Raw genomic sequence first — 18,412 nt, 5'->3', positions numbered from 1 at the left:
ATTTTGTTGGCCCTATGTACATAGTATGCATATTAGAAATCACTTGGGTAAAATAAATCTTATACGCCAATACATATCTAAGTTTGTTTAAGTATGTGCTGTAGACGGCGATTGTTGTAGGCAAGTTGTTGAGCTTTTTAACGTCACTAATTCTGCTGCTGCTGCCCCAACAGATGACGGCAGAAGAGAATAGAACCTGTTTAGAGCAGCCTGAACCGTCTCTTTGAACCAAAGATCAGACACAGGAATATGATTTATAGTATGTGACAGATAAAAGGAAATATAAATGATAGCCTTTCAAGTTTCCATTAAAAATATATATATGGTTCTCCTATTTTAAACTATTTATGCATGTCGTCTGTGTACTAGTCTAAAGAAAATATACTTTGATCATTTGCTTCATTTTACTGGCCAAAGTAAGAAAATACATCAAACTTTTGTCAGGTTTACAATGAATTGAAAAAATATAAACCAAATTACATGACAATAATTCATTTATATTGATGTGAAAATATAAATTTGGAGTTCAAATGTTTATATTTGGCGACTAGGCTGTTAAAATAAGATGATGTACATCACCTACATGTCCTTTGTTGTTGTATGAAAGCTGTTGTGGTGATTGGTTGGGRGAGTGGAGGTTAGCTTTTGTTGATTGCTTTTAAAATAAATCCTGGTCAGTAACTAAAAAGATGTTTTAACCTGGAGTTCAGCTCTTTCCAGCAGCCTTTACATTCTGTGAAGCTCATTGCTGTCTTGTGCTGGTCAGAAAACATTCGGCAGCCTCAGCCTGTCTGGCCTTGTTAGCAAGCTGTCTGTAGTCTTTTTTTTTTTCTTTGTTTTTAACGAGATACAGTGACTCTCTGCCACAGGTGTTTGTGAAGGTGAGGCTGAATATATGGAGCTACGACGTCATTGTTTCAAAAACAGCCGCTCGCTTGCACACACTGAAACATGAAACCTGCGTTTTGAAATGTAGTCACTCCAGTCCCCCATTTGCAAAAACTATTGTTTCTGATTTCCCAAAACTGTGGATCCATGCGGAGGCACAGCCTAAACAAAACACCTTTGGATACACATAATCTTGGCTCCATGTGGATTGTGCCGTAGTTTTTCGTTCCCATGAAAACAAACTCAAGCATAGAAATAATTTTAAAAAAATAAAAAAAATACACAAAAAATTTAAGTTTTCCCCATGACTACTTTGCAAGTCATGGAAGCTTCCTTTTTCCAATGACTGTTGACATATGGACTGGAGGAGTCTTAAAGTTTTTACGTTTAATTAAAGTAAACATGCCTGTGTGCGTCTTGGCCCTGAGCCTCAGTGTCGTACACAAAGAGTTTATCAGCGTACAACCACCAAGCAGAACTCTGTTGCCATGCCACCTCTCAGTCGCGCTCAATCGTTTTAAGGTCTATNTGCACACACTGAAACATGAAACCTGCGTTTTGAAATGTAGTCACTCCAGTCCCCCATTTGCAAAAACTATTGTTTCTGATTTCCCAAAACTGTGGATCCATGCGGAGGCACAGCCTAAACAAAACACCTTTGGATACACATAATCTTGGCTCCATGGGGATTGTGCCGTAGTTTTTCGTTCCCATGAAAACARACTCAAGCATAGAAATAATTTTAAAAAAATAAAAAAATACACAAAAAATTTAAGTTTTCCCCATGACTACTTTGCAAGTCATGGAAGCTTCCTTTTTCCAATGACTGTTGACATATGGACTGGAGGAGTCTTAAAGTTTTTACGTTTAATTAAAGTAAACATGCCTGTGTGCGTCTTGGCCCTGAGCCTCAGTGTCGTACACAAAGAGTTTATCAGCGTACAACCACCAAGCAGAACTCTGTTGCCATGCCACCTCTCAGTCGCGCTCAATCGTTTTAAGGTCTATAAAAAGATGTGGGTATCCTGGGAGACGTGAATCTTGCCTCAGCTTTCACTCACTGTTTTTTTTGGGGGCGGGAGGGTTTCTCCCGTCATTGCTTTTTCGTCTCGTCTCACAACACTTCGTCCTTCTGCCTCTTCTCCCCATTCTTTCTCTCACCTCTTAACTTATACCCCCTCCACCGCAGTTTCCTTTCCTTCACCTTTTTCCGTCTCAGGCTCCTCTCCTTTATTGTCTTCAAAATGCCCCAGCAGTGATGATGATGAAGGTGCACAATATCAGGGGAAATCTGTGCACAGTGTGTGTTGCCTTGTCTCATTTATCTTCCTGCGCCTAGCTTTGGTTTAGTGGAGCGCAGCACGGCTACGCTCATTGGCTTTCAGTGACTGTGATACCTGTGCTGAATGTTTCCTATCACAAGATGATTAGTGCAGCATGTTGCATAGGTGGAAGAAAGAAGTCCTGATTTTATATATGTCCTTTATACTGTCCCTTTCAAAAACACTGTTCGATTACCCCCCCTAACAAGATTCACACCTTCAAAAAAAAGTTCCAGTTTCTCATTTGCACAGAAAATATATTTTTTCCAAAACCGTAGGGAAAACTCATCAGAATGTATTTGAAAGCAATCTAGGAAATAGCTTTTTAGTCTTTTTGTGTGTTTCTTTTTTTTTTTAGTGAACCTATTTTCTGAAATTCTAATTAGTAACCCATGACTTTTTGTTTCCTTGGTGCATAAATATGAGGTGGCACAGAGAACCTTTTCTGYTCTCCACAAGACTGTACAAAGACCAGACCTTGACCCTCACAGAGCGAGCAGGGAGTAAGAAAAATATCCAAAGCTCCCTGTTGCAGAAATGCAGTGCAGTGGCATTTCGGGGTCACCAAGTCTCCATAACAATCATAAAGCAATGTGAACAAAAGCATTTAGGTATAAATGCAGCTTTTTTTCCACAATCTGTCTCCTCATAAACMGTTTGCCAACTTTAGGTTTACATTAAATACAGCGTACTTGTCGCCAACTTYTCTTCTCATTTTGCCCCTTTCTGCTTCCAGTTCCTAACTGTAAGCAAACGATCTCTTACAAGTATGATTAAGACATGGTAAAACAGCTTTACGTTTGTTTTTCATGTAGCTATCCATCCTTTTTTAGAGTAATTGGACTGGAAATGGGCAAAGACTGCAAGGATGGTAATTAAATGCCAGAAAGTGAGGAATAATGGCTTCCTCTCGATCGCGAGCCCATAAATCAGTTGTTTTTTTTATTTTAGTTGGATATTTCCATGAATTACGGAGATAAAAATGTCTTTAAATTTGAACATTCATAAAATATGRCAAAACAAAACCCCTGATTCAAAGAAACAATGTCTGAGTAACCTCCTGMTGATATGTATTACGTATTTGCCGTCGTATAACTACATTTCCTCACTTYTGAGTAGATCATTTAAAATCATGCAGGTAAGAATTGGTCTGTATAACAAAAAATGGTGAGTTATCATCTTGTGGTTTGATTTTTCTGTTGTGTGGCTAAGACCCTCGCAGTATTGATGAATACGTGCATGTCCTGTTAGTGACAGTGAGCAAGAAAAGTCCCTAGCTTGTGCAAGTGTGGTTGACAGTTAAACGCTTTTTGATTCTGGTTTTMAAATCTACATACAGACAATTTCACTTCTTTGAAGGATTACCTGAAAACCCTGTTTGTGTTCTTCATCRCAAACTGGTTTGATAAAGGTTTGGGATTGTGATTCTTTACCATGAGCTCAAATAAAGGTATCTGGCTAAATGCTAACATATACCAAAACCCTGGACTGGAAATGTCTGTTTGAGACTGTTACAAAACGTTGCGTCACAAAACTATAAAGGTGCCATTTTCCAGCAGAGTGGAGCCGGTTCCTTCTGTCGTCTGCTGTGAACGGGCAGTTTGCCCTCAGAACAAAGATCTGACCCCAGGGATTCTCAGCTTAAGACKTACACAGAGCTTATTCTGTAACGTCCTACTTTGCTGATGTTTCACACACCGAGTTCTTCTTCCATTTGCTCTCAGTTTGGATGAATTTCTTCCCCGTAGAAGACGGCGTACAAGATGTACTCTTCGGCTACAGACTGTGATTAGCTATTTAAAGTTTAGATACTGTTTAAATCAGATTCTTGTCGTAGGAGGAATTTTAAGTATGAGGGGTTTTTTTTTTTCCTCTTTTTTTATTTGTGACAATACATCTCATTTTACCCAGCCGAGCAAAAAGAATTACTCATATGCTGCTCAGCAGCTGAGGAATGCTGCTTCCTCCTCTCTCTAGATTTAGTCAGCAAAGCTTGCTGACACTGACGGTGCCACCGGGGGTTTCCTAATTACCAGTTTTCAGCAGTTTCAGTCTCTCCTTCGCTCCCCTTTTTACCTGCAATGCTGCCGCTCCGTGCTAAGGTTTCGTTACTCACTGGCTTCCCACATTCTGAGAGCCAGCAGTGAAGTTGAAAGGCTGCACTGCGTCATTGTTTGCGTCAGCGGCSGCGAAGTAAACATCCATCACATCTTGTACATGCCCGTAGATGTAACCTGTCTAAACTTTTGCATTTGCGATTCTTCTTATGTACGAGTTGTGATCTCTGTGGCAGGAAGGGGGGGAGTTGTGCGCCATGGCAACAGCTTCTGCTGAAGTTCACTGGCAAAGCCTTTCATTAAAAATATCAAGCTGGGGTACATTCACCGATTAGGCAATGAGAATAGCTAGTGTCTTGTGAAAATATTAATATCCCTTGAACTCTTTTATGTTTTTTTTTACTTCACAATCACAAACTTTCATTTATTTTWCTTATTTAGARTAGTGCGTAGTTGTAAATTCAAAGGAAAGCAATACATGGTTTAAGATTTCGTTTTACAAATAGCTTCTAGAAATAATATATGCGTTTATATCCAGTCCTTACGAGTCAATATTGACAAAAACTCTTTGCTGTAATTACAGTAGCAATGTCTTTTGAGACTTGAGGCTGGTTAAATGTTTAAAGTCATTGAACTCCTGGAAGGTGAACCTTCAGATTCACAACTTTTGCAGGTTTTCTTGKTGGAAAAACCAGCTTCACTGTCCTTGAGGAAGAGGAGCATCCCCGCATTATGATGCTGATGGCAGTTTCAGGGTGATGTGCAGTGTTGGTCTGTCTGTACCTAGTGTCGTACTTGTTGACCAAAAGACATTTCTAATGGCTTTCTGTCAAAAATTGCTTTCTTCTGTCATGTCAGCTTACCTGGATGGCCATGTCTTGGTTAGTTTGTAGTTATATCGCACTGTTTCCATTCTAAGATGGTGGAGTAAAGGTAGTCCTGTGAGATGTTCAAAGCATGTAGATGGGCTTGAAAACAAAGAAACTCTGCAGTTTTCAGATGTTCATTTGTAAAATATTTTAGAGAAGATGTAGCATTAGCCTTCCAACTCACATTTATGAACTAAGAGTTGGTCTATCACAAATCCTAATAAACTAATCACAGTTAGCTATTTGTAAAATGGCAAAAGGGAAAAAAGTTCAAGGTTTGTTACCGCTTTTGCAATCTACTGTATGTTTGGTAAGAAGGTGATCTTTTGTAGCAAATATAGATTGTCATGGCAACAAGTCTGGCTGTACTCTACCAGCGCTGGGCTTATTTACAAGGCAAAGAATGAAAATCCTTCAGAAAGACAACAATGATTTCCTCTCATGAATGAATTGTCTACATGGGACATGTTATGTTTTTAACGTTAAATGTTGAASGACAATCATGTTGTTGTTTTCTCTTYRCCAGATCCCACATCTCGCTGAAGGGGTTCGTATTCATGGTGAGAAGGTTACCGAGGCGCTGAGGCCCTTCCACGATCGCATGGAGGCTTGCTTCAAACAGCTGCGAGAGAAGGTGGAGAAACAGTATGGTGTTAGGAGTCTGGTAAGACCTTTTTTTATTCTGTCCTTGATTTCTTTCCTTTCATGAACAACAATTTGCTGCTCAGCATGCTAGTTTTCGCTCCTTTCATGTCAACTGTTAGATTGAAAATATTGAAAAAGTTTCAAAGTCCATGTTGGAAAGACTTAAAAGTCAAAGCAGGAAAAGGTTAAAGTAGTTCAAACCGAGCAGGTCATAGCTTGTAAACTTGAGCAAAATGTGATGCAATAAGTGACTTTATTCCACCACAAGTGGAGGCTAAAACCAGTGATTTCCCCCGCAAAGCAATTGAGTTTTCAGAGCAACAGAGACATTTTATCTGTYTTGTAATAGAGGTGGGCCTCGCAATGACGACCCCAATATGTGCATTTGACATGAACTCAGTTTGTGAATTCATAGCTCAAGCCCACTTCAGTTAAGCAGCAAGATGGACAGGTTAAAAAAAATCCAAATAGAGAGTTTTTAAGTGGCCTAGTCAAAGTCTAGACTGGTTGAGATGTTCTTCAAACAGGCTATTCGTTAAAAACATTGTTTTTCTTATTCTGATTGTTTTAATATTTTTAAATACAAGTTTAAAAGAAATTCAGTGTGTTTCAGTTGAACACTTGATAACAGTTCTTGCCATCAAAGGTGTAACAACCAACTATTAGGTTTAGGGACAATTACTTTGGCTTGGATCAATTTTCTTTTGACCTATATGAATGAAATCCTTATTAAATTAAGATATCTTTGTCTAATATTAAAATTTGCCTTGATATTTTTTTTTTTTACATCTCCTATCTTTGCCATTTTAGCCTTGTCATATTGAGAAGATGATTGCCTGCACGTGCCAGGACAGATTTGCTCTACAAAAATGACATTTTAAGATGGCATCCTAATTGCGTGATTGATTCTATTAAATCCAGAGTGCGTCCAGCATTAAAAACGGCAGGCTAAATAATTGGTGTAATAATAACCCTTTTTTGTATGACCTTCAACCATTTATGATACAGTTTGGAGTTAAAAAAAAAAACAAAAACCTCTCAAGACAACTTTAAGGAGCAAATACTTTTTTACAGCCAAATTTTAATATGAAACAGTCTTTGAAACTGTCTTGGTAGACAAGCCTGATGATGGACATATGATGGCACACAGATGAATTCACAGTTCAGCTTGCCTTTTATTTATTTATTTATTTATTTTCAGGAAAAGTGCAAGGTTGCTTCTGTGTGACAAAACGATAACCTCATTGTGATTGGTATCAGCCTGGCTATTTCTTTGATGTAAAACAAAATAAATAAATCAGAACTATCAACAAAATACTTCCGTATTTTGTTGATAGTTCTGAAYGTTCATCATAAACAGGTGCAGCAATTAAACTCAAAAAGAGAAGCTCATTTCTAGRTCGATTACACTTGGTGAAATGTGTTTAGAGATGCATTTTACTACACTTTGGAAGCGCAAACTGCAGTTTGTCGGAAGATTATAACATAATACAAAGCCAAAAAAAATTTCCTTTTAGACAAAAAATCAACACAAACATGGAGAACAACTACTGGCTTGATTTTTGTCCAGCAGATGGTCAGCAATCGTCTCCACACACAATAAAACCTCTTAATTCTCACCCCTAAAAATGGTTACATATTATCCACATATTATCCAAATAAATAAATAAAAAAGAAAGAAAGAAAAAGAAACGCGTTGCTGTCAAGCCAATAGTTTTTCTCTGCAGGTCCAAGGTTAATTCAGCAGAACAATATCAGACCTAATTCTGCACACTCTGGTTTATGCTTTGAAAAAACTGGCTGCAGTCGAGTATTTTGTTTTCTGAAAATGTACAATGAATCACGAACAGGAGACTGGGGTAACAAAGATCAAGGCATGTTGAAGGAATCTTCATGGATACAGGTTCCTCTTGCGAATCTTTTAACACATGSTAAATAGAGTAAAACTAAGGTTTTGCTGAAATTTTCCCACAGAAAAAGTTTTACAGAAATCCACATTAAAATCCAGATGTCAGAACACTATAAAATATATAGTCTGCACTGTAAATCAAATAGGGATTTTGCAACGATTTCATGAAGCAGTCCAACAATTTTAAGACTAAGCAACCAGACTGTGATGGTATTTTACACCAGTTGGTAAAATTTTTATCACAAAACTTGACAAGCACATGACTTAGATTTTCCTTTTCAGTAAAGAGCTTTATATCCCACCTTTGCCTTTTTTTTTTTATTATTTGCTGATGTCAGCTGTCTGAAGCGRGTTGCTGCTGTGGGACCGCTTCCCACTTCTTCTTCTTCTTTTTTACGGCTCTAATTGTTGCTTGGCCAAGCATTTCCTTCTATCCTGCCAGAGGTAAAGAGTAGCTCCCTACGCTAAAAGGAAAGGGCGGCAACCTTTCAAATGAGAAAAAAGCCATCACTTCTCTGTTAGATATGTGGCTGTCTGTCATGAAAGTCTTGTCAAGGCTGTGAGTTTAATTATTCTACCCACAAGGTCCAGATGAAATTAAGAATGCCTCAAAAGTTTTTACTCTCCCCTGCCTTCGGGCGATGATGTTGCTGCTGTTGAAAAAGAAATAAACCGTCAAATTTATAGTTTGTTTGATGAACCAAATATATTGAATAGCCTTAATAGGATGTTTTGGTACCAAAAAGAAACTTGTTCTCCATATTGATTTGCAAACCAGTGCCTAAACTACGACTTGCGAGTAAGCTATGTAGCCAATTAGCTACATAATTAGCTACTCTCACTATAATATCTTAAGTTATTTTGGTAACTTAATATATCTCACCATAATAAAAAAAACTATTATTTTTATAAATAATAGTTTGTTTAGTAGGTACTAATTAGCTCAATGTGGAAACTTCTGTATTAATATCCTAACAAGTTGCTAAGCTAGCTGTACTTGSAAATTAGCTGCCTACCTAGCTTACCGGTGCTAACTGTGGTAAAACAATGATGTCAGGGTTAGGGTGAGACTTTAGGACTCCAACCGTAAAGGGAACGTGAACATTCCCCCTTCCTTTAAGATGTCCCTCTTTAAAAAAAAATCTTTGTAAGCACAAGTGGATTTTTTTTAGTTAATGTCAGAAAAAAAATAAAAATAACATAACCGACGCAAATTAATCGAAAGATCATGAATCCCTTCTTACCCCCCCCCCCAATCATATACAGTAAACACTGGAGATTTTTATAACCCTGATAATCAACGGCAAATTATTTTAACAGTGGAAGTAAATTTTGCTTTTCTATGTTTCTTCAAAGCAGTAGTAATTTTATTTTATTTTTTTAAATATAGAGCCAACTTCTACTAGTTCCAGTTGAACTCATGTTGAATGTTTTCACAATAAGTGTAGCCTGTGTGAGATTAATTATGCAGACAAGTGATTTGACTGCAACACGTCTAAGAACTCAAGTCATTTCAAAACTTTTACTGTAAATCTTGTTTTGTTTTCTCCTCTGTGGCGCTAGCCGTCAGGTGACGAGCGACGTGGCCCTCGTCCTCCCTCCATGGTGCGCTCCTTCACCATGCCCTCCTCCCAGAGGCCGCTGTCCGTGGCTTCAGTCGCCTCTATCTCTTCTGACAACTCCCCGTCCAGGCCTGGATCTGATGGGTAAATCCATCATTCACTATTTCTCTGGATGTAAATTATCATYAAATGTGACTTTTATTTGTTTAGCAGATAATGGTTGGTTGTTAGATCTAACAGTGCAATTTTTTTTAGGTTTGTTCAACTTCCGTATTTTGTTGATAGTACTGAACGTTCATCATAAACAGGTGCAGCAATTAAACTCAAAAAGAGAAGCTCATTTCTAGATCGATTACACTTGGTGAAATGTGTTTAGAGATGCATTTTACTACACTTTGGAAGCGCAAACTGCAGTTTGTCGGAAGATTATAACATAATACAAAGCCAAAAAAAATTTCCTTTTAGACAAAAAGTCAACACAAACATGGAGAACAACTACTGGCTTGATTTTTGTCCAGCAGATGGTCAGCGATCGTCTCCACACACGATAAAACCTCTTAATTCTCACCCCTAAAAATGGTTACATATTATCCACTGGCTGTTTGAGGACAATGTTGTCCTCATGACGGTTAAGTCACAAAAAAGGTCTCYCCTGAAGCTGGCTGTTCAGACAGCTGYATAAAAGCATATTAGTGGTAAATCAAGTAGAAGAAAAAAGTATGGCAGATGCCAAGGGAGCACAATAAAAGCAACCTGGCCTTTCTTAATACCACTGCTGTGCTACACCCCTCTGATGCTGTAATCCTTGCAAAAGGAGCTCCACCTATGTTCTGTGTGCATGTTCTGCTTTCATCAGACAAACATTTCTGTTTTAAAAATATTTTTTACACTATGAATTCTTTAATATACGTTTCTGAACATGTGATTTTAGTGTTTTTGTGAGCTCATCACTTTATGAGGAGTTTTGTTGTTATTCTAATTTACTCACCTGCCCCGGCTACATGCTAGCAGAATACAACATTCAGCCGTTCTCGTTCACAACCTGTTTGACCATTGGACGTATTGTCTTTCCTTCAGCTTTGCCTTGGAGCCCCTTCTACCAAAGAAGCTGCACACGAAGTCTCAGGACAAATTGGACCGGGACGAACCAGAAAGGGACCGCAAAGAGAGGAAGAAGGAGAAGAGGAAYAGCAAGCACCAAGAGATTTTCGATAAAGAACTCAAGACAGCAGAGATTCAACTGCAGCCACCCGAAGCTGTCATACTCTCAGAGACGGTAGTGTTCATTATAGTTATTATTCTATAATTTGTGAATCTTTTTTACCTTTCCAAAGATTATTTAGTCATCCTTTCCCCCTCAATAATAAATGTACGGTTAAAAAAATTGATTCCTAGCTGTATTTGTCTCTTTCTCCACCCTTTCTATCTCCTCTGTTCACATTCCGCCTCACCACTGCTCTGTCTATTACAGCAAAGAGGTGTGAATGTACTCTTTATGTCCAGAGGGGATTCTCCCAGGCTAACAGCACAGAGCTAAGAGAAGTAATGTAGCCATTTTATGCCTAAAGGATCAAGAACAGAGTTCCACGTAATAACCATTGATTAATAATGTTTATATAGTTGCTTTATCGGAACTGATATTTAACGCAATCATCAATATAGTTCATATTTGYGTACAAAATTACATGCTGCGTTTCCCAGTGTCTCCCTCATGGCCGGGTGTTTGAATTTCACCAATTACAAAGTTATTTGTTAATGTCGCCTGCAGAGCGGAGTAGCCCCAAGGACATTTCGTTTCATATTCAAATTCGAGCCACAATAAAGTAGGGAAAACGCGCTCATGCATGCAGATAATTGTTAGTAACCACAAATAACACCCTCCAACCCGACAAGCACATTTATCTAAATGGGTTTTTCCTCTAGGAATACAAATAGTTGTTTTAATATGTGTGAGGAATGACACAACCACCCCAGAGGAGTTGTGAAGCCACATTTCTGCAGTGATATTTCATCAGCGTCCAGGAAAATGGGCTTTAAGTGCCGCTTTATTGACTTGAATGGATTTGRTTTTTCGGTTTCGGCGCTCAGTAAAGACTTAATCTTTCATTTTTCTCCACCGCTCACCTGACAGATCAGCCCCCTGCGGCCTCAGAGACCAAAGAGTCAAGTTCTCAACCAGATGGCTGGCGATCGGCGTCTTTCTGTCTCACCAGGACCTCCTCCTTCCTCCACTTCCAACTCCTTACCTGGTCCCCCACCCATTGCACCGAGGAACAAATCCACCTTTAGCCTGAACGCTGTTTCAAGTAAGAGCAGTCTCCACTCTGTTCTTTTGATCTTCTGCACAGTTTAAGCAGTACTTCCCCTCCCCCACTTGTTTCTGAAAGCTGTTAGCTTTGTCTGTCAAGATAAGAATCAAGAAATGTTTGCCACTGTTGACAAAAATCCTGAAACGTTCTGTGGTTTTTAAAATTCTGCATTACCACAGAGTAAGCTTACTTTACTCGTAGAGCAAATCAGAAATATACTGAATACAGAGCTGAATGTAAAAATAATGGCAACAACCCAATAAGCGCATCAAGTTAAAATAGTTATGGAATAAAAAATGTAAATAGGTATAACATCAGAAATGTATTCTAGAGGGTAAACACATACAGTTCAATGTAACCGTAGTTAAAGACATTAATCAGAAATTATTTTAGATTTTGTGGTGAATATAGTTTGTAGCTATTAGGCTGTGATCATTTTTATGTTTTGACTGTTTCATTAAAACTTGTCCACATTTTTGCTCTTACTCATTTGCTACAATTTAACTCTTAAAGCTGCTGTCAAAATCCAACTAACTATCATTTTAGTGGTTACAAAATATTTTTTTTTTCTACTGCAATGCTTTACATGAAATAAAGAATATGATGTCCTTAAAGAAAGTATCACTAATGTCTYATCTTAGTTCAGCCTGAAATAAAATGATTTTCTAATTAAAACATGTTTAACTTTTATCAGTGTGTGAGAAATTTAATTATAGAAAAAATGTGTTTTATTAAAGAAAAAGCATTCCTTTTGCTGTCTTCTAATAGTTATTTAGATGGTTAGTTAGTTTTTACAGAAACTAAGAAATGTTTTAGCTTTGTATTTTATAGGTTATTTAATTTTGGTGTTTTCTAATGATGTGAGCGTTTGAGTGTGTGTGTGAATGGGTGAATGACAGATGGTTGTGTAAATCCCTATGGAGTCTTCTGACTTGATGAAGCTCAGGGCATTAAGCATTTTTTTCTAACATGTCAATACATTGTTGCCTTTAAACTTAAAGAAAGCTTTGTGTTTCACAGCTTCCAATTTGTGAACAAAGACGTTTTATATTTTGCATTAAGTTCACCTTACATGTGGTGGTGCCTGAAAACTTAATTACTTAGATTAGTGTAACCTGGAAATAATTATTCTACACTAAGCACAGATTAATTAACACKAAGTATTGTTCAAATCTCACTTTTTTCTGTGTCTTGTTGTCCAGGGAGCTGGATGCACTGTAAAGCCCCTAGCAGTCGGTCTCAGTCTTTTAATGTCTTTTGGCTSAGAGCCCTGATCTTACAGAGACCCTCATGAATTTTGTTGATGAATGTCTGCTGATGTTGGAATTTTTTCTCACAGGTCTGGAGCTGAACGGGATGGGCTGCAACGACAAGGGGGAGACCCCTCCTCCCCTGCCGTTGAAAGGCAGCACAGGAGATTACGGCAACCTGCTAGATAATCAAGACTTGACGAGTCCCTCGACGCCTCCCCCGCCCCCACCTCATCAAAGAGTAGGTGTTTTAATTASGGCCCAGCGTAACTTCCCTAATGATGCATGGCACTTGGACTGAAACGAACGTCCGACGCTCACACTTGACGTTTAGTTCAACCTCCACCGTAACTCCTTTACCCTCCACCCCACCATTCATCTGTTCTTGCATGTCCACATGCAGGTTTTCAGTTTAATTTAGGGGGTTTTTTCCTCAGGTTTTCTGCAATATGTGCCACAGAAGAGTGTAGGCATCAGTCAGTTAGCTGCCCGTCTGCCCTGCCGTTATTTATGCCGGTCCTGCCAGAAGGCCCGGTGCTCAGCCGTGATTGATTGGATGATTACTTTACCTCTCCCATTCATCAGAAGCTCTCCAGCTGTTAATCAGTGACTCATCTCTCCACACTTGCTGACTTCTACTCAAGCCGTCTTCTCGCCTGGCCTGGCCTGGCCTGGCTGTTAACTAATCTTATTTATCCAGTGTCACGGCCCGTGGACAGGTAGTAAAACTGAGCACTGGCACACGATGTGGCAGAAGACTGACACTAACGCAGAGAGAGCACATGTTTCTGAGAGGTTAGTGACTGCCCTTCTTCATTTCCAGGCTTTTATGGAGGGAGAGGCGCGGCTATCGAGGAGCATCACTCCTCATCTGCTGCTAAAGGCAAGAGGCCTGTTTAACCAGCTGAGGCATTTTCTGTTTCGACTGAATAAAAATAAATAAATACCTTCAACATATCTAATGTATTCGGAACAAAATCCACTCCTGTAAATTATTTTTTGCTCTTTGTACAGTTGTAGGACGTACAGCAACCAGCTATTTGGCTCTTGCAGTTACAGCAATACACTTGCCTAAGAAATTCTGCAGAAATAGTTATGTTTAGTTTTTTTTTTTATTGTTGCTTTTGTCATTATTGCAATCAACACCACAAAATATCATGATGATATGTAGAGGTGAGACTTTCCTASAGCAGGAACAGGGAATCAGAGTTGAGGGGAAGATGGCTGCAGGGCAGTCCCTGATGCTTGACTGGGTTGGTTTTGACCTAAATGTATTCAGTAATTAGAATATCTCAAAGTCCAGATGTAAATCCAGCTTAAAACATGTGATGAGTAAAACTCCTTGAGACATACCCCAAAAGACTCCACCAGTGAGTATTGACTCAGGGCTTCTTAATATAAATACACACAAAAGAAAATTCAAAGAATTGAAAACTCTGCTTTGTTTTGATTTGTTTCAAAAAATCCAAATAAATTCCATGAAAGTTTGTGGCATCTTCTCCAAGTCTAATTACGAAGTGGGATTCAATTTTAGCCTTTCAAATCTAATGTTYGTCTTCCGTTATTACTACGGTGCACTCATGTGTCAGCACAAATCACAAACTAGCTCTAACAGCTGAGGTCTGATGACACGTGTCAGAACAGGCTCTACAACTTGTCAATCTGCTGCAAATCAACAGTAGTGTCTCGGGACGCCGGTAGTGTTATGTACTGTAATCTGTCCACAAGAAAGCAGCCGCTCCCAGCTGTGTTCTTGTCTCTTCGCACAGACTGACACATCACCCAGCTGCTAACTTCCTTTTTTCTGCTCAGTCACACAACACTAACTTTTTTGAGTCAGTCTTTTTTTATATTTTCAGATGCTGAACAAAACAGTTTTGTTTAGTCTTATTTGTCTGCGTTACCTTATTTCTTTTGGTACATATATGAWTCGAGTCAACTGTCTTTTTTTTTTTATTTTTTTTTTTACCTTTTTGCTGGTTTTCAGATTATTTATTTCTACACATCTAAGTCCATTTTATGTATAAAAATTCATCAAAGTTCAAATAACCTGAAAATTTGAATAGGTTGACATCCTCTAATTCCAGAAAGATAAGTTTTTTTTAATCAGTACTTTGCCAAATATACAATATTCTATTGTATATTTATTACCATAATTGTTGTTCTTATCCCCTTTTRGGCCATTTAACTAAAACAARCACGACTGATTAATCTGATCAAATAAAAGTAACTTACYGACCACCKTCTTGTAGATACYATATCTCCTACCACAAACCATAAGCAAATTAAGTTATGTGTTGTTAGTGCGAACAAAGTGTCTTTWACACAAACATAAATTGGGACAGTGAGGAAAACTGACTGGTTTTTGTTCTCTAGTTGGGCTCAAACCAACCAAAACTGCAGAYATATTTCTTACCAAACACATATCAGCTCATATGGGGCAGGATGTTCCTGTCAGAAGGATGTTTCATATTGACCAAACATCAATTCCTATCTGCCAGAAGGTGCCAACTATTGCCGTTGGCACCTACCAAGGGAGCATTACATATGCCAGGTTTCCTGCAATATGAGGACATTTCACTCCAACTAAACGTATTTTTTTAAMMMCMWTTTKTATTTACACGTATTGACATGACATTAATTCCTACTTGCTAGGAAGTTTGCTACAGTCCACACATCACCTCGTACCCACCTTGGGGGAGATAAATTACAGACCAGATGTCATTTAATATCCACCAAGGGCACATTTGCTATCAATCATGCAACATCTTTTATTGCTAGTAGTATCCTTTTAACTGTACGACTTCATACCCCCGAGGGGAACATTTCGTGATAACTATATGTAAGTTTGTCAATGTGAGCTGACCRTATATCAGTTCATACCTGCCTGTAAGCCATTTCGTACCAACCCTTTATAACTTTATGCCCAGATATCCAGGGGGATATTTTGTACCAACCATTTGTTAATTCCTACCTGCTTGAGGGATCTTTCCTACAAATCACTTGTCAATTCATTCCCACCAGGGAGACATTTGGTTAATAGTGGAACATTTTGCATGGCCAGGGGGATGTATCCTTTTGTCCATACATCATTTCATACCACCAGGGGGACATTTTATACCAACCACCTATCAGTACAGACTGGTGCTATAAACCATGTCAACTGTGTGTCTCCACTTTAGCACRCCTGAATCAAATAATTAGGTCATTTCCAGGACTCTGGATAACTTGACAGAGGAGGCGCTTCAGCCATTTGGTTCATGTGTGATGGACACCTAAGAGTTGCAGGACACTGGCCTCTGAAGATCGGAGTTTGACACCCGTGCTGTACACCACGGGCGTCCAGATCCAGTCCTCTAGAGCTGGTGTCCTGCCAGTTTTAGATGCGTCTCTGCTTCAGTGCAGCTGATGATGCGAGTGGTCCRACTACTGCACCTCAAAGTTCTGCAGAGTCCTGATAATAAACCATCATTCAATTCAGGTGTGACGAAGCAGAAAAAACAAGACTAAAACATGCATGAGACCGGTCCTTAAGGACTGACTTTGGACAAAACCACTGTTTACCAACCTTACTTTGAAAAACCTGCCAGCTGGATGTTTCACACCAACCTCTTGTCACTTCCTACCCACCAGAGGATGATTTGTACCCTCCATGCATCGCTATGTAGTTGTCAGAGGACATTTTGTACCAACAACGTGAGAGTTTGCGGCCTTGAAGAGGACCTTTGAATTTGACCTTGCATCAATCAGTTCATACCCACTAGAGAGAGGTTTTGAACTAATCATACATCAGTTTGTACGTTAGGGAACATTTTGTGCCAACCACAAGTCACTTCATACCTCCTAGAAAACATTAGGTACTGACCATATATCAGTTTGTGCATGCCAGAGGGATGTTTTGTAAAAACTGCACATCAGTGCCACTCCACCAGAGGAGTGTTTAACGTTGTCATCATTGTCCACTCCAATAAGTTAAGTCTAGAAGCATATCCAAGACACTCAACAGGCCCAACTGGGTATCAGAACCAATATTAAATGAACTAGTTGCTAAAACCAGGTTAATATGTAAAGTTTGATCAATTTTATATCCCTATTATTTATGAMATTTTTTAAAGTAAAGACTGGCATGGGATGGTTTAAGTAAACTGATACTAAATGGGTTTTTGTACATGTATGAAATGGAATAAATGGTGACTTATGCGTAGGAAATGCTGATGCAGAATAGCAAAGGGGCGCATTGGCTTGGAGTCATCATCCTGTCATTTCTCTCTGCATTAAAAATATTTCTGAATTAAACTGTTTTGACAAGAGAGAAATATAATTCYGGGGTTTCTTTTCCTTTTGTCTTGCAGCACGTTCCACCTCCTCTTCCTAGCAAGACCCCACCTCCTCCTCCTCCCAAGACCACCAGGAAACAGGCCTCCATCGATTCAGGAATCGTACAGTAAACAAAGACACTGACAGAAAGACCAAACAGCACACTGACAACAAAACAAAAACATCAACAGTAAACGTTCCCACGGAAAAAGAGAAAGGAAAAAAGAAGGTTGCTCTCACCCACACATCCCTCGCTCCCCGTCCCAGCTTGACAAGATGAATACCTCACCGCCGCCCGCCCCCTCTTATCGTCCTTAAGTCTCTCCGTTAGTCTTTCCGTCTCCTGTTTGATGCCGTCTCCAGCAGGGAGCGCGTTTCACAGATGAATAGTCACTGAACTTGTAGATGCGGTCTACAACCACCACTTTGCCACTTTGCGCCTTTTTTTCTTTTTTTTTTTTTTATCATGACATGAGATTGTGCTCAGACAAGATAAGCTGGGACCAGCAGCTTCTCAGCACTGACCCACTCTCAATTAAATGAGAGCAAAAAGTTCATTAAAGCATTATTCCTGTCTCTGTTATTCATATTCCCTCCCACTATGTACAGAGGTATGTATATATTATGTTATTTTATTTCAGGTCTCTTTGTACGTTTTTTGATCATGACTTTTGTTTTTTGTATTAACGCATCACTAGATTAGTGGCATTTAAGTATGAAACAAGAAAATGGCTTGTAGGTTTGGATTGACAGGGATTTTGAAGAACCTATCATGAATTTTATCGGTAAAATATCTGGAGTGCACATCCTGCTAACTCTTATTCCATATATTCAMGCATCATTGTTTAGACCATGTCCCTGATTGCTGTAACCTTGGATTTCAATAACATTGACTGTTTCCAGTTCACTACTGACATGACTTCTGAATAAACTTTCAAATGTATGTATTTTTAAAAAGGAGAGATGTCTTCCTCATTATCTCTGCCTACGTGGAGAGACGCCGAAAATAGATCTCTGCGCTTTCTGGAAGTACAAAAAAATAAAGGAGGAAAAGTAGCAGAACAACCTGACAATCTTTATATGCTCTCTCACTTTAACTGAACACTGAGTGGTAAATCTTTCTGCTTCCTTGACTGGCAGCTATCACAGCAGTTTCTGCATCAAACATGCATGASCTCTGTTTTCAGAAACRTGTTACTCGAGTGAAAGTGGAGTTTCCACGTAGCTGAAAAAGCTCGAACCTTAAATTTGCTTCACCTTGAAAAATAATGGAGCATTGTCTGT

General features: G+C 38.9%; 1 protein-coding gene across 1 annotated transcript in view; it reads left to right on the top strand.

The window, feature by feature from the left end:
• Positions 1-18,090, top strand: part of dock1 (dedicator of cytokinesis 1) — a 205,264-nt gene extending 187,174 nt beyond the window's left edge. Inside the window, 6 exon segments of the mRNA XM_008437114.2 lie at positions 5,663-5,800; positions 9,254-9,396; positions 10,330-10,528; positions 11,384-11,558; positions 12,901-13,052; positions 17,164-18,090. Coding sequence (XP_008435336.1) covers positions 5,663-5,800; positions 9,254-9,396; positions 10,330-10,528; positions 11,384-11,558; positions 12,901-13,052; positions 17,164-17,259 — 903 coding nt within the window. The 3' untranslated portion in view covers positions 17,260-18,090.
• Positions 18,091-18,412: the final 322 nt, after the last annotated feature.

The sequence above is a fragment of the Poecilia reticulata genome, linkage group LG19 (assembly GCF_000633615.1).
Source record: "Poecilia reticulata strain Guanapo linkage group LG19, Guppy_female_1.0+MT, whole genome shotgun sequence".
In the NCBI taxonomy this organism is placed as follows: Eukaryota; Metazoa; Chordata; class Actinopteri; order Cyprinodontiformes; family Poeciliidae; genus Poecilia; species Poecilia reticulata.
The sequence above is the reverse complement of the archived record's forward strand: the minus strand, read 5'-3'. Positions and strand labels throughout refer to the sequence as shown.